General features: G+C 40.5%; 2 protein-coding genes across 2 annotated transcripts; both read right to left on the bottom strand.

The window, feature by feature from the left end:
• Nucleotides 1–1,943: 1,943 nt before the first annotated feature.
• ccl27a (chemokine (C-C motif) ligand 27a) lies at nucleotides 1,944–5,272 on the bottom strand. The gene is made up of 3 exons (XM_029638350.2): nucleotides 5,158–5,272; nucleotides 3,294–3,411; nucleotides 1,944–2,424 (listed from the first exon to the last, which is right to left on the bottom strand). The coding sequence occupies exons 1-3, from the start codon at nucleotides 5,255–5,257 to the stop codon at nucleotides 2,325–2,327; spliced, it is 318 nt and encodes a 105-aa protein (XP_029494210.1). The 5' UTR covers nucleotides 5,258–5,272; the 3' UTR covers nucleotides 1,944–2,324.
• A 1,478-nt stretch (nucleotides 5,273–6,750) lies between these two features.
• On the bottom strand, nucleotides 6,751–8,616 carry avp (arginine vasopressin). The gene is made up of 3 exons (XM_029636955.2): nucleotides 8,470–8,616; nucleotides 7,721–7,925; nucleotides 6,751–7,494 (listed from the first exon to the last, which is right to left on the bottom strand). The coding sequence occupies exons 1-3, from the start codon at nucleotides 8,587–8,589 to the stop codon at nucleotides 7,349–7,351; spliced, it is 471 nt and encodes a 156-aa protein (XP_029492815.1). The 5' UTR covers nucleotides 8,590–8,616; the 3' UTR covers nucleotides 6,751–7,348.
• Between the last annotated feature and the right edge of the window lie 11,659 nt (nucleotides 8,617–20,275).

The following is a 20,275-nucleotide window of genomic DNA, read 5'->3' as shown; positions in this document are numbered from 1 at the left end:
CCTCCACATCTCTATCCCTGGAAGGGAGAATGGAATACCAAGGTGGGTCTAAATAGTGACTTCCTCTCCTCTCCGTCTAGATTGATGTGAAAGACATGAACACCTGGGTATCCATCTACCGTATTGCTTGCCCATGTTTTGTTGATCATTGCAGATGAAGGAGAGGAGGCATTATTTTTGTCATTGAATATATTGTTTTGTTGCTCATACACTGCTAAATTTGGTCATTTTGGTCCTGGAGGTAAAGTATCTTCCTAATTAGTAGACCTGTGTTCTCCTCCTTCACATGTGTAGAGTAATCCCTCTGAAGCAGAGGTTACTTATCTCGTTTATCCGGTCTTTGTCCTCCACCCATAGCAATAAATCTATGTGCTTTGGCAAAGTTGCGAATGACTTCTGTTAAGTACGGGACGTCATTTTACTCACAAGCAGCAGGCTTTGCTATGAAGGTCACCTTCTTCCTGGACCACCTCAGCATTTTCACAGGTCATAGTGACCCACAGAAACACACCACAACCAAATGTCACTCCTCTGAGTGCTCCAGATACACACGTCAGTTGCGTTTATTCATATGTGTGGTCATTGATGTTTTCTCTGTATATATGGCTCTACTGGTGTCTGTACATGCCTCTGTTGTACACCAGAGCTGGTGTGTTAGCAGAAGGATTGTGTGTGGTCTTGGTTTGAGTGCTGTTGCTAGGTTGTAAGGCAGTGGTCACCAACCCAGGTCCTGGAGAGAGAGATTGTTGGGTGTTTGTCTCAGCCCAGCACTAACACATCAGCTACTCAACAAATGATCAAAAACCTAAATGAGCTGAATCAGGTGGGTTAGAGCAGGGCTATAGCCAAAGCCTGCACACCTCTTCAGAATGAGCGTGACTGACTGATCGCAACGCAACCCTTACGGAAAGACTGCATGATTTCACACGTGACAAGTCACAGGTTTTGCCCATGTACAATTTTATTTCAGATGTGAAATTTCTGATGTGAAATCATGTGAAACCATGTGGTTTTGGAACACTTTAAATGTGATGATATTTCAGATAACCTTGCACATGTGGATTAACATTTTCACATGTTGCCCTGCAAACAAAAATGAGTCGTTAGGATGTCTCCGGAACATAACGAAAAAACCACAGTGTTTTCAAGTTACATATTTGAATGTTTATACATAAATTATCATTCAAGGTGTCATCACATGGGGTTTGAACTCACACCCTCCTGGTTCACAGAATTCCAATATTCCTGCTATGCCGCCATGTCTGCGTCAATCACTGACTTCATCTGTATTCCTACACTTTGGCCTTCAAAGTAAATCTCAGCTTTGTAGAACACACTCAAGAAAAACTATTATATTTATCATAGTGATTCAGGAATAGCATTAAAACAGAACAATATGCTCCACCAACATTAGACAACTATACAGAACCCCTCAAATTGATGGCACTATTTTGCTAAGTGCAGAGATGTATTATAGGTAATGAATGTGCACTTTTTCACATGTAAGGAGAATAACATGTTTTCAACTTTCACTTGTGAAATTGCATGTGAAATAAAATTAGCATTTTCACATATGAACATTTTCTCTGAAAATCTAACTCTCAGATGTGAAAATCAGATTTGCACGTATAAAACATTTGCATGAAAATCGTAGTCTCTCATGTGAAATAGCATTTTCACATGTGAAAAACTTTCACACGGAAATCGAATTTTCACTTTCACATGTAAAAAAAACGTTCAAATGTTGTCACGTGTAGTTTCCTGGTATCACGTTTAAATGTTGCATCCCAAATGTTTTCACATGTGTAGTTTCATGTTATCAAATGTTGCATTTACATGTTGTCACATATTATGTAAAACACTAGATCACATGTGAAATTCATGTGGCTTTTCTACAAAGGAATATAATTGCAGTTTATACAAAAATCAACAACACAAGAATGTTTTGGGATAAGTATAGATTTTACTTCAGATATCACAGCTCTTGATTATTTATACAATGAATAAGTAGAAAACAGTTTTGCGAATGCTATAGATTAGTTGGTGGATTACATGTCGACATGTATTCGATTTTTATTACACACACCACAGGTTTCTGCCTCACACACATAGTAATGCTTTTACAAAACTCCTCCAAAACACATAATGATAACCAAGGAAAATGTCTAAAAAGACATGAAAGAAAAGTCAAGCTGCTGCACATTAATCTCAGTTAACCTAGAAGTAAAATGTTGCATCATTTTGTCAGGTGACAGTTATGTTTACGTAGTCTGTCCACAAGGGGATTAACCGCACATTAACAAGTTCCCTCACTTCACAGAGCACTAATTCCTTTTCTGTTTTCCGTCCTTTTTTCTCTGTATCCTCTTCAGCTTTCTCTTTAGCTTCGGGTGGGCACAGAACTTCTTCCCTTTCACGTGCAGCCTATGGGAATGGAGGAGAAAAGACAGTCATTGTCTCAGGTCACCATCTGACATAGAGGGCCTTCAAAGGTCCTGAACTGTCATTCTGAAAAATACATTTTCTTTCATTTTCTTTCATAACTACCAGGAAAGTATGAAAAGACAGGCTGAGTGAGCAGGGAGCTTATATTCCTGAGCTCGCCTTTACTGACAGCTCTTTGAAACGCCCATGCCAAGTAACTTGGATGCAGTGAGTAGTGTTGCAGTAAAATGATCCCCAGCAAATTTGTTGATACACAAAGCAACTCAAATAACATTGAAATTGCATCAAATGATACAAACAAATGTCATACACATCTCCTTTTTGGCATGTCATTTGTGATGCGATTCACAGCAGCACTGACAGGTGAGTTGACTTGACAACTGCGTATGTTTTGAACAACCCCCCCCCCTTTTTGTTCCATGCTGGCTGAAGACCTAGCTAGCCAGAAGCGAGCTAACGCCAGACACAGATGAAAGGGGAAACAAGGCGGTAAGAGATACGAGAATATCATGTTGCCATTGGTGTATTAAAATGAGAATTAAGGTGATGTCACCTTGTCCCTTTAATGATGAAGCTAAGTGTTTGACATGGGGGAGGGGACCAGTAACTTTATCATAAAAGGTTATCAATGTAGAAGTGACAGTCATTTTTCATACTTTGATCATCATACCTTCGAATATCATCCAATTTCATGAAAAACATAATTTTGACTGTTCTGAACTTTAACATAATTTGTATCAGACAGTGGAATACTAACACTAGTATGTCATGACAGTTTTCAATGATAGTAAATGTGTAAGTGGGATACTACAATTAGTCTACTCTAGTCGGTATTGCGATGAACTCACACGAGTGCGTTGATCTCACAGGCACCATTGTTTCTCTGCATCTCTGCTCTCTCCACCTTCCTCAGCACATTGGTGGGAATGTCCATAGATGTCGTCACACAGCATTTAGGAATGCCCCCTGCAATGTTTACCATCAGTTGTAAGAGTTGCAGTAATCGTGGCCTAAGTGATGGTAGTGGTAATTGCAGCAGCTCTAGTGGAACTTGTCGTGGTGTACAGATGTAGGATCTTAATTTGATCACTATTTTGTTGTTAAGAATTTTCCTGCACAGCAGGAAATGCAAACCTGTAGTATATTCAAGGTTTAAAAAGGCTTCAATAGTTAGTAATTGTAGTAATGTATCAACCTCCTACAAAAAATGTCCATGAATTACTGTATAATCCACATATTAATTAACATTACCTGTTGCTGCAGGATTATTTCCCTGCTGTAGCAAACTGGCTCAAATCAAGATCATACATCTGTAGTAGTGGCTTCAGTAGGCATGGTAATAAAATAATATTAGCAGTAGTAATAATAATAGTAGTAATAGTTGTAGTAGTACAGGTAGTAGAGTGTTTTTTCAAAGAACAAGGAGTTGGAGGGGTAGCTGAAGTAGTAGTTTAGGTTGCTCCAAGAATCACAGACCTGTGTTGTTTTAAGCTGTGACTATGGAATGACAGTAGAATGACAACCTAGTGGTTGATGAGTATCAACTGAAAGTAAGCGAGTCACAACAGATAAAACCCACAAATGATAATCCTGCCTGTGCCACCAAATAAACCATTTTTGGCAATACCATTCAGGCAACATAACTGCCATATGATAGTAACTTCCAATCTCTCTCTCTCTCATTCTTTCTTTCTCTTTCTCTTAATCGCATGTGCACACACACACACACACACACACACACACACACACACACACACACACACACACACACACACACACACACACACACACACACACAACAAGCTTCAGCATGAATACTAACATTTCCACTGAGCTCTTGTGTCTACTGTCACACAGCCCCAAAAAATGAACATTCAAGGCAGCTAGCTACTTATTGAGTCCTATGCAAAGGAGTGATGATTTGATGACCGGCCAATAGGTAAAAGTCATTGGTTACTAGACCACTGCTGTTCTGTTTTGTCAAATATCAATATTTGTTTTTCTAGCAAGAACTACTGCAAAATGTTCTGATGATAGAAATTCCAGTGGCAGGGGGCCATATCCTGAAAATGTATTAATTTATACTGGTCCCTTAAATAAATTCTATACATTAATAAAATATTCTGCATATGAATTTGGCCAGAGCATTTGTATGGTTTAAGATACAAAAGATGAATACAGCATTCCTGAAAGCTACGACTCTAAGGAATACCTACGTGCCTTCTGTTTCCATCTCTGATACTCACAAGGACTCTGTTAGAAGGGAGTGTGACAAAAAATGAATCTAATGACTGAGGGAAATTCATTCAAAGCATACTGTACTTCCTTCAGACTGGAATTTGGCATTACCTGATGTGTTATTTATTGCGATTCTTAGTTTTCAGATTATTTTAAAATGATCTCATTACTTTTAATAAACTATTGAACAAAATAATGGTGAGCAAGCTTTGCACCATTTCCTTTTCAATGATGATCAAATGATTTGGTTGCACCTCGTTGGTTGAGCGCCCTCCACTTGTTTCCTAATTCGTTTCAGAAACATTTCATTTGAAGAAAAGTACTTTATTGGTGGTTGCGTTGCTTTCTTATACAGTTCTTCCAGAGAATAATTGCACGTGGAAAATGTCCGGCCCCTCTGCAATTGACCTTTTGTACATCTGCCCCCCCCTATGAATATAGTTGAATAGACCTGGATTACAGTGTCTTCCTTACCTTCAGCGGTTGTGATGGCCAGAGCACACAGAAAGAGCAGCATCACCATCACTCTAAGATCCATGGTGACAGCGGGAGTGAGAGAGCAAGTGAAACTCATCAGAATTTATACCGAATTCCTCCCCCTTCCTATCGCTGTGGGTTGCTGGTATTGGTCTGGCAGGTTTTAACAGGTTCGATTACTACTACATTTAACTTAATGAAAGACTACAACAACCTCACAATGCTTTGTGAGAGCCATCATGTAGAATTGATAATAGAATATAGGTCGCAAACCAAAAACAGAGATCTAGGTGGAGCAGCCGGGTTAAAGCCAGGGTAAAAGTGAGGGCAGTGCATACCAAACCAACACAGTAAATAAAGGGGGCTATACTGTCAATATAGCGCAAATAATGCAATTGAAGGTTGAGCTGTGTTGTCAACAGGCGTTGACAACATCTTTTTCAGTATGTATTTTGTTGTTCCATCAAAGAAAGTATGAAAACACCCCTCAGTGAAATTGCTAATAAATCGATTTGCTGATAAATTGAAGAGTTCTATACTCCAACGCTATGCTATTTCCAGAAATCTTCACATGGTAGAATTCCCACTGGGGAATTGTATGGTGAGTAAATAGTTGATTGGTTTGTCCAGGAAAACATGCTCAGTAAGAGCAGAGCTATCAAAACATAGATGAAGAGTGTTTGTTTAGCACTGTGACAGACCTGCTAAATCATCTCAACACTGGTTTGACAGTAGTGAACTGCTAATGACTTGCATATGTTCCACCCCCCTCTCTCTCACCACCAGGCAATTTGCAATTGCCTTATTGCAAAACCACATATGTGACGACCCTCCCACTCTGTCTGCCGAATTCTTTCTCTTTGCTATTGTTTTCCTTAATAAGATGGGTAGTCAGTGAAATGGAACACACCTGGGCTCGGGTGTGTCCCAGGGATAAATACACCTTTCCCCCATTCATTAGAGAGACTCTCTCCATGCAGGCACACTGTATTTTTGGTTGTGGCATTTTGTGGCTTGTTTATTTTGGCACCGCTCAACACCCCACATTATCACTACCTTTGCACGCAACCACTCACTTACACTACTGATTACTGCCTACACACGCACCATTGTTAATTGTATATAGTTTACTTTATTTAATAAACATCTTTTTGTTATTCCGTTATCTCTGCGTTGTCTCCCTCTTTGTTACGGGCTACGAGCCGGTTCGTGACACATAGGTGTCTTCTCAAACCTCCTCAGACCCTTTATAATTAATTATCCAGGTATTGGCTACACATACACACACACACACACACACACACACACACACACACACACACACACACACACACACACACACACACACACACACACACACACACACACACACACACACACCGTAGAACCAGTCAAGACACATCCGTTTCTTTCAGTAAATCAAAGCTATGAGACAGGTATAATTATTCTTTAGAAGTACAAAACCTGGCTTGGAACTGGGTACAAAAGACAACCGACAAGTTTGGTTGGTAGTGATTTCTTGATATCTTTAATTCAATTAAACAACAGCAGTGATTCTCAGTAAATGGTGATTCATAATAGTAATATCTGTAATGTACTGCATTAATGTAGTGATCTACAAGCACTTCACATACTAACAACAATGATTGTTGAACATTAATCTGATCATTCTACAACACTGCAAGAAAACTATTTATTTCCTACATATTTAAATGTCTGTATTTCTGTGGTGTATACATGACCTATTTATATTGAGGCATTAGGAAAAACAATGTCTTGTTGAACATAAAACTTATATATGTAATGTATGTATGTGCATATACATTCTTAGGTGGAAAAAAACACTCTTGTTGACAGTTTATAACTTGTATCCATTTTATCCTGTTATTTCTGTCAGTTTAACCATTTTGCCTGATTCCAAATCGCCCGCTGGCCCCTAGCCTAGGTACTGTATAGGTGTAAAAGGTTTTGATAGTAGTGGTCAACAATATGGCGAAATCGCCATCACTAGGCAAGGTGGAACAATTACCATATTGCTAAAACCTATCCAATTACTTGAAGTTCCTTCTGAAAAAATAAAGTAATTAATTTCAATATTTTCCGATCTACGAGAAGTGTCAAAAGCTAGTAAGGGTTGATTTGGAATTAGGCAACATGTAAGCGAATCTCTGGAGTGAGATTGTTACTGTTAGTATTCACTTTGCCCCCTGGTGGCAAAGTGTAGCAGGCGCAGCAGCAGTTCCCCCGGTGAGTCACTTGTGGCGCCAGCGCTGTGATCCGCAGGAGAGTGGTACCGACTCTCCGACAAACAGTCTGGATCTAGAACACAGCTCTCTGTCGACATACATACAATGATGAAAGTCAGAAAGCGAATAAACATAGCATTTATTGTGCAAGTATACACCGGTATGTACAGACAGACAGACAGACAGACAGACAGACAGACAGACAGACAGACAGACAGACAGACAGACAGACAGACAGACAGACAGGTAAGCGCACAACCACACACACAGACGAAACACAATAGACAGAAATTAACAATGACACCCTACTGTACCTGAGTCACAGCAAACTCCTGGTGCAGCGCAGCGTCCTGCATCAGTTCCACAAGGTCTCCCTCCTGTCTGGCATGGGGTGGGCAGGTAATTCTCCTCAAAGCAGCGGGCTGTCTCTGGGGAGCCCATCCAGCAGCCCAGCCCCTCCCCACAGCAGATACTGGGGCCAAAGCAGTGGCCCTGGTCCCCTGGTCCACATGTCATGCACTTCAGGGGGAGAGACCAGTTAGCTGGCTTCCTATTGTTTTTATGGTAGTAGAACCTCAATGTGTAATTTGTTTATGATTCAATTATTGATAATAGTTGGTATTGGAAATACAATTAATGTTTTCATTGTTGTAGGCCTATGTGTGTTTTCAGGAGCACTGGAAGCACAGATGAACTCCAAGAAGAAGAAAAAAGAATAGCCTACAATTATGTAGGTTCAATCTAAATTCAATTCTGCATTTATTATGACCGTGTAAACACTGAATTGTATTAAAAAATAGGCTCTATATTGATGAGTTGTCAACATAACAGTATGACCATTAGAAAAAACATAACTGTAAAATGCATTAGGTGAAATAAATTACTGCACCCGGTCATTTTCAAATGGTCATTATCCAAACCTTTAGGCCTATGGATTATAATGAAGTTGTGTGGTGCGTTCCCCTACTCTGGGGGGGAAAAAACAGCGCAAAAAGCATAGTGTAGCCTATATAGAATAAAAAAGAGGACTCGGAAAATAGAACAGTCTGTAACGTAGGCCTACCTGTCTGATGCCGGTGTCCTGTAACGCGCGCTTCCCGCCTCTGGGACAGTTCTGGATGTAGCACGCAGAGGAGAACGCTAGGAGTCCGATGACGCACAGTAGAAGCGTGGAATGTGGCATTGCAATTGTGCAGAAAAAGCGCACCTATATTCCTCTTGCTGCTTCACGGATGACTGACAGATATTCGATGCTATCCGTTACTTATATGGGATGGCTTTGTCATTCAAAGTTGTTTGACGTCAGAGTTTTTTCATACATTTGCCTTTAGTGATGGAGTTAAGGTACTCGGGGGTAACTAGCCCCCAGGAGTAACTGCCACCCCCCTGTAATTCACATTAAGACCACAAGATGTCACCAAATTATTTCCCCAACATTTTCCCTGGCTGACACTGCTCTTGCTCAACAAAAAATGTCCTATGTGTCATCACAACTTTTTGAGATATTTCAACAAAATGGTAAGTTCATTTAAAAAAATCAAATTTGAGAAAGTTGTAGTTATATTCCAATTAAGTTAGATCTATATATATATTTGTAAATATACAAGTAGGAAAGCCTTAACATAATAATCCACTTGTTTAGAGAGGAAAATTGAGATAATTTGTTTGTAAACTTTCTAGCTAGCAACTTCACTAGCAGTAAATGCTAGCCAGCTAGCTAGTTGGCATAAGCTGCTAGGAGTGCTAGCTAGCAATATTACTACCAGATCGTCTGAGGTAAAATACATTTGAAAAAAAAGATAAAGTAGCTTAATTGCAAATTTTCCACTAATGACTGACAGTTTTACACTAAATGATACTTTATAGCCTTTCAACTATTTTACATAGCTTTTATGTCATATAGCTAGATAGCTACCTACGTTTTTGAGTTTCTTGTTTATTTTTATTAATTAACGTTTCAGTAACAGTACCGGTTTTAGCCAGTCGGCTAATTTTCAACTGAAGTCCCTGGGCAGGTTTTCAGAGAGAGCTCCTCCTGTTTTCAGTCACAGGTGGGGACTGGATAAGGTTTGAGCAGTGAAGTGAAGTGAGCAGGCTCATGAGTTGTGCTCCAATTTTACTTGAGGGAAAGATGAACGGCCCAGCCAGAGTGGCCCAGCCAGCCAGAGCTCGGTCTTGAACCCGATATAACATCTCTGGAGAGTCCTGAAAATAGATGTGCAGCAACGCTCCCCATCCAATTTGACAGAGCGTGAGAGGATCTGTATAGAAGAATGGGAAAAACTCCCCAAATATACAGTTGATGTCGGACGTTTACATACACTTATGTTGGAGTCATTAAAACTCATTTTTCAACCACTCCACACATTTCTTGTTAACAAACTATAGTTTTGGCATTTCGGTTAGGACATCTACCTTGTGCATGACACAAGTCATTTTTCCAACAATTGTTTACAGACAGATTATTTCACTTTATCTCAATTCCAGTGGGTCAGAAATACATACACTAAGTTGACTGTGCCTTTAAACAGCTTGGAAAATTCCAGAAAAATATGTCATGGCTTTAGAAGCTTCTGATAGGCTAACTGACATAATTTGAGTAAATTGGAGCTGTACCTGTGGATGTATTTCAAGGCCTAACTTCAAACTCAGTGCCGCTTTGCTTAACATCATGGGAAAATCAAAAGAAATCAGACCTCAGAAACAAATTGTAGACCCCCACAAGTCTGGTTCAACCTTGGGAGCAATTTCCAAACGCCTGAAGGTACTACGTTCATCTGTACAAACAATAGTACGCAAGTATAAACACCATGAGACCACGCATCCGTCATTCCGCTCAGGAAGGAGACGAGTTCTGTCTCCTAGAATGGAACGTACTTTGGTGTGAAAAGTGCAAATCAATCCCAGAACAACAGCAAAGGACCTTGTGAAGATGCTGGAGGAAACCGGTACAAAAGTATCTATATACACAGTAAAACAAGTCCTATATCAACATAACCTGAAAGGCTGTTCAGCAAGGAAGAAGCCACTGCTCCAAAACCGCCATAGAAAAGCCAGACTACGGTTTGCAACTGCACATGGGGACAAATATCGTACTTTCTGGATAAATGTCCTCTGGTCTGATGAAACAAAAATAGAACTGTTTGGCCATAATGACCATCGTTGGAGGAAAAAGGGAGAGGCTTGCAAGCTGACGAACACCATCCCAACCGTGAAGCATGGGGGTGGCAGCATCATGTTGTGGGGGTGCTTTGACGCAGGAGGGACTGGTGCACTTCACAAAATAGATGGCATCATGAGGGAGGAGAATTATGTGGATATATTGAAGCAACATCTCAACACATCTGTCAGGAATTTAAAGCTTGGTTGCAAATGGGTCTTCCAAATGCACAATGACCCCAAGCATACTTCCAAAGTTATGGCAAAATGGCTTAAGGACAACAAAGTCAAGGTATTGGAGTGGCCACAACAGAACTGAAAAAGCGTGTGCGAGCAAGGAGGTCTATAAACCTGATTCAGTTACACCAGCTCTGTCAGGAGGAATGGGCCAAAACTCACCCAACCTATTGTGGGAAGCTTGTGGATGGCTACCCGAAATGTTTGACCTTTTAAACAATTTAAAGGCAATGCTACCAAATACTATTTGAGTGTATGCAAACTTCTGCCACACTGGGAATGTGATGAAAGAAATAAAAGCTAAAATAAATAATTTTCTCTACTATTATTATGACATTTCACATTCTTAAAATAAAGTGGTGATCCTAACTGACCTAAAACAGGTCCTTTTTCTAGGATTAAATGTCAGGAATTGTGAAAAACTGAGTTGAAATGTATTTGGCTACGGTGTATGTAAACTTCCGACTTCAATTGTAGGTGTGCCAAGCTTGCAGCATCATGACTGTAATCTCTTTCAAAGGTGCTTCAACAATATACTGAGTAAAGGGTGTGAATACTTATGTCAATTATGATATTTCATGACATTTTTTTAAATAAATAAGCAAAAATGTTTTAAAAAATCTTGTTTAGTTTTGTCATAATGGGATATTGTGTGCAGATTGATTAGGGGGAAAAACTATTTAATAATTTTTAGAATAAGGCTGTGACGTAAAAGTCAAGGGGTCTGAATACGTTCCGAAGGAACTGTATATTCCATTCCAATATTCCAATGAACCTTTTTTTACATTAATTTAAAACTATTGAAAACCTTTCGCTCCTGAATGTCATTTTAAAGACTGCTGGGATTTAAAATCTTGCATTATTCAACTAATATTTAGTGCAATTGTACATAATGGACTGTATGGAAAAGGAACAAAGGAGAAAGAACAAATCAAATGAATGTGCAAGTGAGATAAAAAGAGGATCTTTACATAAAATCTCCTTATACTGCGGATATTAATGGGGACATGTGCAACACCATTCCCCCCCCCCCCATATTTTATAAAAAATAATTCAAATTAGACAACTAGACTTAGCTTTTAAGTATTGCATATTAAAGCATTTAAACCCCACCCATTAAATGGATTTAACACACTTCTGTGAAACCCTATGCCATTATCTTCTACAGGGGTTACTGGCAACGCGGTACTGGCTAAGGTACCCCCGTACTTTTAAAAAACACCCCTTTTCTAAAAACAACATTTCATGAAATACCTTAAAAAAAGTGTAAACTGTAGGCATTTATTTTTCTTTATTGTTCATTTGCCTAAGCATGACCTTCATCCACATACCATTTTTTCCCCCCAAGGGTTGCTGTTTTGTGTTAGCAATTAGACATCGATCATAGGGGGGGCTAGTTACCCCCTAGTATCCTGCAAATTAACAATTCCCATTAGCCTAAGCCATACCATATTCTATTTTGCTTCTCAATTCAGTTAGACTTTTTGTCCTTCCCGTGTGGCATAACCTATGCCACCATGATGTCCTTTCAATTGAGAGTTTTTCCTATTCCTTTTCTGTTTTGCCTCTGATTTTAGGATGGTGCTGTTGCATGTTCTTTGAGAGTTGTAGGTTGCCCACATTTAGAAGGAAGGAGAAAGGTAAAGACCACTCAGGATTAGATCCACCCTTTGTATAAAACAGAAATAAACTATTTGTTCAATAATGTTAGGCAGACAGAAAGTGCCCTGTTTGGAAACAACACGTATCCCCGGAACTTCATGTAGCCTATAGGCCACCTGTAGCTCCACATTGCTGTAATAATTGTTTGCTAAGATACAATAAAGTTACACTAGCTAAATCATTTTTGGGGTTAACATAGAATTCTCTGGTGATGTCATTGAGATCAATAGATACATTTAAATTGTCCTCGATATTCAGATGAGTTTCAAAGGAAGAAAACATTTTCATGCATTTTGGTGTAGAATGTCCCACCACAAGTGACCTTCTCACAGTCATTAACCCCCAAAATTCCCCGCTACCTATGCCACTGATGCTGAAGAATATCCTATGGGAAACACTGTACCTATCCAATCCTTTTAGATCGGCATAAGTCAGAGCCATGCACAAGGGCCTGGGGGTTAGGGGCTAGAGGTTGTTTCAATGTTTCTGAACAGAGCCAAAGATAACCTGTTCTGATAGCTAGATAGCAGAACACTCAGTGCAGGGGTGGGATGTATAGGCACTGTAATGGCCTTGACTGTATGACCCTACGAATAGAGGGATGGAGGTGGTCACTTGTTTTCAGGACACCACAGAGCTTGGAGAGGGTTGAAGTTAATAGAAAGAGAGAACAAGGGAATGAGAGGGAAAGGGAGAGGGAAGAGAACGAGACGTCACACAGTGTCTGTCTCTGCATCCAAAATTCTAAATTATCTGAGCAACAAAAGAGAACTTTGAACCTGGCAGAAGAAAACATCTAGTCTGTATTCAAAACTGCATGTACACTAATTTGGTTTAATTTGTATGAATTATTTATGTACAAGTAACTGCCAAATGAATGGAAACACTTGAGAAAATGAGGGATAAAGTTGTCTATATTGAAAGAAGGTGCTTCCACACAGGTGTGGTTCCTGAGTTAATTAAGCAATTAACATCCCATTATGCTTAGGGTCATGTATAAAAAGCTGGGCAGGCCACTATTTTGGCATCCCCATAGGATTACAATGCTCTCATCCATAGGACACGAGTGGTCATTGAATGGTTTGATGAGCATGAAAACAATGTTAACCATGTGACATGGCGGTTTCAGTCACCAGATCTCAACCAAATTGAACACTTCTGGAGCGGCGCCTGAGACAGTGTTTTTCACCACCACCAACAAAACACAAATTATGGAATTTCTTGTGGAAGAATGGTGTTGCCAGGGGAGAATGACTGCTCCCTCTCAGGCATTATTAACAGAAAACAGGATCCCCCACTATAGCGAATATAACATTTTAATCTTCGGGGTCAATCTTAGTGTAAATAAAAAAATGTTTTTGAAGACAACCACGGTACCAATAATTGCTTCTAATACACCAGATGTAGAATCAGAATCACATGTATTGTCCTTCACGATGAAACTCTTGGCACAGCTCACACATGTATTGTTCTTCACGATGAAACTCTTGGCACAGCTCACACATGTATTGTCCTTCACGATGAAACTCTTGGCACAGCTCACACATGTATTGTCCTTCACGATGAAACTCTTGGCACAGCTCACACATGTATTGTCCTTCACGATGAAACTCTTGGCACAGCTCACACATGAATTGTCCTTCACGATGAAACTCTTGGCACAGCTCACACATGAATTGTCCTTCACGATGAAACTCTTGGCACAGCTCACACATGTATTGTCCTTCACGATGAAACTCTTGGCACAGCTCACACATGTATTGTCCTTCACGATGAAACTCTTGGCACAGCTCACACATGTATTGTCCTTCACGATGAAACTCTTGGCACAGCTCACACATGAATTGATAAAACAAATATGAAACAGACAAAAGGCATAAATCGGAGAAATTACATAGAATTTTTCACTATGGTGATACCATGAAACTGAAACTCCTCCCGAAACGCGCAGTGATGCCACTCTGACATTGCTCATCCTAATACTTATATATTCCTTAATTCCATTATTTGACTTTTAAGTTGTGTGTTGTGAGGGATCAGCCGGATCAAGTGGTCCGACTGCGCCGTTTCCTGGAGGTGAGCTGCAGTACAGTCACTACTGATGCGCTCACCTGAGGTTTGTAAACAAACTGGTAGGGATCAAGGGAGGAGTGAACAGTGGCCAGTAGGATGTTAAGAACCAGTATTTCCAAGCATTTCATGATCAGTGATGTGAGAGGAACAAGTTGGTAATGGTTGAATTCAGTCGGGGGAGACTTTTTGGGAATGGGGACGATGGTAGATGCCTTCCATAGCATGGGGATTGTGTATGTTATTGAACCGATTATTTTACAATTGCACACAGAAGAATTTATAAGGATAGGCCTAATTTAGTTGCTAATGGCAGCCTGCAGTACCCTGGGCGGCCTTCAACTTGAGTAAAGCCATGTTCACATTGGCAGTTTGAAGTGACTCAAATCCTATTTTATGGCATATCCAATTCAAATCTGTTCTTTTTCCTTCAGTCTGAAGAGCTTAAAAGCACATGCAATCGGATATTTCAAGCCACATTTCAAACCACCTTTGTAGGTTGTTTGAAGTCAGATACAAATCTGATTTAATTGCCCTCAAGTGGCTTTTAGAATGTTATTTGGCATATATTTGGCATACAGTTTGACAAGAACATGTGGTAGCTAACTAGCTTGTTTAGAAGCAAATGAGTGAACGTGCTAGGAAAGTAAACAGCTACCTAAGAAGCTAGTAGTCTGCTGTGGCTCACCAAAAATGACTTATTTTGAAAGTTGGATCATCTTATCCTGAGGCTTTAAAAGTGTATAATTGTTGTTGTTTTTTTGTATTTTTTTGTTCCCCTTTTTCTCACCAATTGGTCTTGTGCCATTGCTGCAACACCCCTACGGACTCAGGAGAGGTGAAGTTGGAGAGCCATACGTCCTCCGAATCACGACCCTGCCAAGTCGCACCGCTTCTTGACACACTGCTCGCTAACCCGGAAGCCAGCTGCACCAATGTGTCGGAGGAAACACCGTCCAGCTGGCGACCGGAGTCAGTTGCAGGCGCCACAAGGAGTCGCTAGAGCGTTATAGGACAAGGAATTCCAAAACCCAAACCCTCCCCTAACTCGGACGACGCTGGGCCAATTGTGCGCCGCCTCATGGGTCTCCCGGTCACGGCTGGCTGTGACACAGCCTGGGCTCGAACATGGGTCTGTAGTGACGCCTCAAGCACTGCTTTAGACCGTTGTGCCACTCGTGAGGCCCCTTGTGTTCTTACACTATGATTTTGAACATGCAAAGCAACTGGGAAAAGTCTATGGCAGGCATTGTCACCTTAGCTTGCTACATAACTTCTGAGTAGGAAGCACGAGCACCGACCAATCAGCGTAAACTACTGCACACACACCCATCGTTACAATGACAATTAGCGTAGAACAGTCATTTGTAACTTTCTGTTTGGACAGTCAGTATTCCAAAACAGATTAGAAAAACAAAACTGATTTGAGCATTAAGGCCTGCAATGTGAACAAGGTTAAACAATGGAAATACATGTCCTCACAAATGGAAGGCAAGCGGGACTAGGCGAGATCTGGTGGGACCATTCTAGCCCAGGGGTTCTTAAACTTTTTCAACCTGGGACCCAAATGAGAAATTCTGTGTTTTCCTGGGACCCGAGCTTTTCTGGCAATTGTGCCAGATGTTAAGACAACAAACCGTTATTAATGGCCTATTTGCGAGATTTCCTTATATCAATAGGCATTGGCTAGGCATACTGACTAACATCTGGGTTTGAAATTGTAATTCAACTTTGTCATTGTAATTCAACTTTGTCATTCAACTTTGTCATGGTTTGCTGAGCTAGTTGCAGGTAGCCTATATTATAGCCCCTGAAAAAGGCCAACATGTTATTTCAGAGCGAATTTATCGAAAGAGCTCTTGTGCGCCAAAAGTCATTTTCCAATGATTTGTCGCCGTTATCGGTTCTAGCGCGTTAATGTTATACGGAAAAAGTGTGTCTCCATAATAACAAATCTAAATAGCCTAGCTACAAATGGTAAAACGATGTGCTGCAACTACTCCTTGACACAGCTGCCTCTGCCGCAGCACTCTCTCCACGCACACACACCCCTCTGGCCCTCCCCACCCTTCATTCGTTCACTCACTCAGTAACAACCTAACCCTGGTCATGCTGTGGATGTTTGACCAGGGCGTGTCGTTTTAATTTGTTCGTTTTGAGAGACTCATTACTAAGCACTTCCCAACACAAAACACACTGTGGGCGCTCCTTGTTACTTCTCAAATTTCGTATGAAACGAACAGAGAGGAACTCATCGCTGTATTTGCGTTTCATGGCGATTGAGCCCAGTCAAATTTTAGGCAGCGGCGAGTGGGAATGACAAGTCATTGGCTGGGTCGCGGAGTGATCTTCAAGGAAACTGCAGAAAAAATATCTGGTATACGGCGAAGTACACGGGTATCTCCCTCCCACTCGCGCAGCTGACACCGCTAAGCAGAGAGCGCACTGAACAGAGCGCTGTTGTTCTTGGTCAAAAAATATTCAAGTAATTAATTAAATAATTATACATTTACTCTAACACATCGACCCATACTTTAAGAAAGGCTGTTCTAGCAAATGAGAGGACAGATACGTGTGTGAACAACGGGCAATAGAGATATCTTTGTATCTGTGCCATTATAGTGTCTGTAACAGCATTGACAGCGCCATTGAGGCCATCTCCATTTTAAAGTAGTCCATTTTCTTCTTCATTCCCGCACAGTTGACAACTTTAAAATGGTGCAATCCCTCAATGGCAATGTCCATGCTAAAGTGGATTATATCCCCGATGAGTCCTCTATCTAGCTCTATGACAACAGGCACACCTCCGATACAACCTCTCGCTTCGCTTCTTCCTCTCCTGCGCTATTGAGTCTTCACATATGAACGGAAAAACGTATTCGATGGCTTTGGCCATTCATTGAGTCTCACATCTAGTTACCACAGCCACACAGTCAAAATGGGCTATCGTAAAAGTTCATGAAAACAAACATGAGCTTTTTGGTCTTAATTTAAGGTTAGGCATAAGGTCAGCAGTGTGGTGAAGTTTAGGTTTAAAATCACATTTTAAGAAAATCTATTGTAGAAATAGGCAGGTTTATAACGTTGTGGCTGTGGTAACTAGTGACAGCTAGTTACATACTAGTACCTGGTACATACTAGTACCTGTATGTGGCAGCTAGCTAGGTGGCATGAAAGCAACCCACTGGGCATACACTGGTTGAATCAACGTCGTTTCCTCGTCATTTGAAGCAATGTGGAATAGACGTTGAATTAACGTCTGTGCGGGGGGGTGTATGGTTTTATTTGAACAAAATATCATTGCATAATCATTGTTTAGGTATTTATATGGCATTTTTCTAACGTGTTCCTTAATACACTACTTTACATGATGTGGAAAGAAAAGTCCAAGAGGTAAAACAGACTTAAACATGATATCACAGCGAACGTGTTCCATGGACAATGTGACAAATAAGTTTCCCTTCGAGATGTGTTTCTATTTATTGATGACTGAAGAAGCAAAACATGTCTGCCAATATAGATTTGCATCTCAAGCTGACATTTAAATGACCAGATTAATTATTGTATTCTAGATGAGTGTCTTGATGCATGCTTAGGTTTGTGTTCTTCTTATAAACTGTCATTATGTTGCTGATTAACTTGTAAATAGCAAATGAAATTAAGCAGGCAGATTGTTCAGAAATACAAAAGGACAAAAGATGCTTAGTAGGAGGGTAACTGTGTTCTTGTTATCTTCCTGAGAGTGATAGGGAGTTGAGGCGGGAATGAGTACCTCATTCTGCTATACTTTCAAGTGTATGTGGTTGAGGTGGTTCAAAGGAAGGTTTACATGTGAGAGCATGTTTGAAATATATATATATATCCAATTCTACCCATATAAATAACCCCAAAAATGAGTGTCAGTGAGAGAGAGAAATAACACCAACATTGTTGTCTGCCAAGCCACTCATTACAGAGAACCAGGGACAAGACACTTGTCCAGCTTTACGTTGCCCTTGCAACCTCAACTTCCTAACTCCTATACTTTGTAAGGATTGCGGTGTGGGGATCACAAAATGGTCTCAACGTAAACTTCGATCTGAAGCCAGTCTTGTGATTATTGTGATTGTGCTATTGTAAATGTTTGTAGGCTTATGTAGCCAAATTGTATCTATGATCATACGCTATCCATTTATGTTTTTTGTATGCTATTTTAATATATGAGAATTAACCAATGATATCAGGCCACAACTGGCCATGATTACAGACACCTGTGTGTCTCTTGACACTATATAAATGAGTCATCTCAAGAGTGTGTCATTATACCCTGATGAAGACAGCTTGTCTTTTGAAATGTTGGACATAAATATTTTTGCATCTGAGCTCCTAGTGTGCGGTTCTCCCTTTATTTTTTTAAGTGTTCTACTCTGCTTGCCAGTACCTCACCTAAATGGGTGTGCGTTTCTTTCGCCTCAGGATCAAAAAATGCCCAGAGCTTTCTTCCCAGATTTGTATAACACAATTTGCCCTTGTAAAATAAATAAAGTATACAACTGGATTGAATAAACAGGTGTAGACGAGTTCCATGTTGTACTGGCCTCCTTCTGTCAGTTGAGATGGTAGAAAGGAGGAGAGGGAGCAGAGGGATGTTGATCTAGTACAGGCCTCCAGTGGTCAGTTCAGCACATGGTTCTGCTTTGTTCCCTCACAATGACACGTCAGCCTTGGGAGCACTCTGTTCACTGTCACTTTCTCTACCTCTCACTCTTCATCGATTGCCTAGAGATTTGAGGTGTTTTAGCCTTCAGCAAACAACTCAAGGGTCCTCACAATGAGACGGATGAGAGGAATAGAGAAGGCAAGGGCCTTTTCCTCAACTGGATTAGCTGAACTCATGCGTCCTCTGCTCCGTCCTCACTCACCTCCTTTTGAAAAAGGTAAATTGAGAGAAAGTGGACGAAAATATGAAATGAGACTCTCCTCTACTCGTGCGTCATCAAGCAAATTACTTTTACAGGGTGGATCCCAAAATAAATGTGTAAAATTATTTTTAAAAGTTCGTTGCGCAATACATTTTCTAGATAAAAACATGCTACTTACATGAACATGTCCTTCTCTTACAAAACAATAGCTTATTCAAACGGGATGTGGCAGATTTCAAAACTCTTCTACGAAGGACTCGGGTAAGATACACGACTGTCCTCGATGAAAGGTGGCTATCGAGGGGGGGAAGACACTCTCGCGTTCACCTACTGTCACGGAGGAGAGAGGACCGACTTTTGCCCAAATGTGAAAAGGCCGAAGAGAAGAGAATGAGAGGGAGAATAGTATAGATACATCTATTCACCTATGAAGTTGCTTTAAATGACCTATGTATGAAGTCCCTGTCAATTAACATTTTTGTCTTTATGTTTGAGACTATTGTGGCAAAATATATTTTGAATCTTGAAAACAGGGGGGGCGGGATCAGCAAAGAGGTTTTTCTGTACTGGCCACTCAGATACAGCAACCTTGGACCACTCTGTTCTCTCTCATTCTCCATCTCCCCCAACCTTTCTTTGTTACTGAACACACTTTTCTATTCCTCTCTGATCAATCTATACAACGGCAGCTGACAAAAGGCTGTGGCGCTACAATATTGCCTTGTTTAGCAAGACAAGTTAGATAAAGCAGAAACAGAGACACATTCTCCTTAAGTTATGACACTTGGGTGCAAGTACGACCCACATCACCACAATTAATAAACCAAACTAAAACATACA

This window comes from Oncorhynchus nerka, linkage group LG27 (genome assembly GCF_034236695.1).
Source record: "Oncorhynchus nerka isolate Pitt River linkage group LG27, Oner_Uvic_2.0, whole genome shotgun sequence".
NCBI classification, from domain to species: Eukaryota; Metazoa; Chordata; class Actinopteri; order Salmoniformes; family Salmonidae; genus Oncorhynchus; species Oncorhynchus nerka.
This window is presented reverse-complemented; position numbering and strand designations above follow the sequence as displayed.

Bases quoted from the DNA above. Each gene is read 5' to 3' on its own strand.
- ccl27a (XM_029638350.2), bottom strand. From the start codon at position 5,257: ATGAGTTTCACTTGCTCTCTCACTCCCGCTGTCACCATGGATCTTAGA. The intron at 3,412-5,157 runs GTAAGGAAGACA...TAAACATTGCAG, and splicing joins GGCCATCACAACCGCTGAAG to GGGGCATTCCTAAATGCTGT. The intron at 2,425-3,293 runs GTGAGTTCATCG...CCATTCCCATAG, and splicing joins TGTGAGATCAACGCACTCGT to GCTGCACGTGAAAGGGAAGA.
- avp (XM_029636955.2), bottom strand. From the start codon at position 8,589: ATGCCACATTCCACGCTTCTACTGTGCGTCATCGGACTCCTAGCGTTC. The intron at 7,926-8,469 runs GTAGGCCTACGT...CTCCCCCTGAAG, and splicing joins AGGACACCGGCATCAGACAG to TGCATGACATGTGGACCAGG. The intron at 7,495-7,720 runs GTACAGTAGGGT...GTATGTCGACAG, and splicing joins AGGAGTTTGCTGTGACTCAG to AGAGCTGTGTTCTAGATCCA.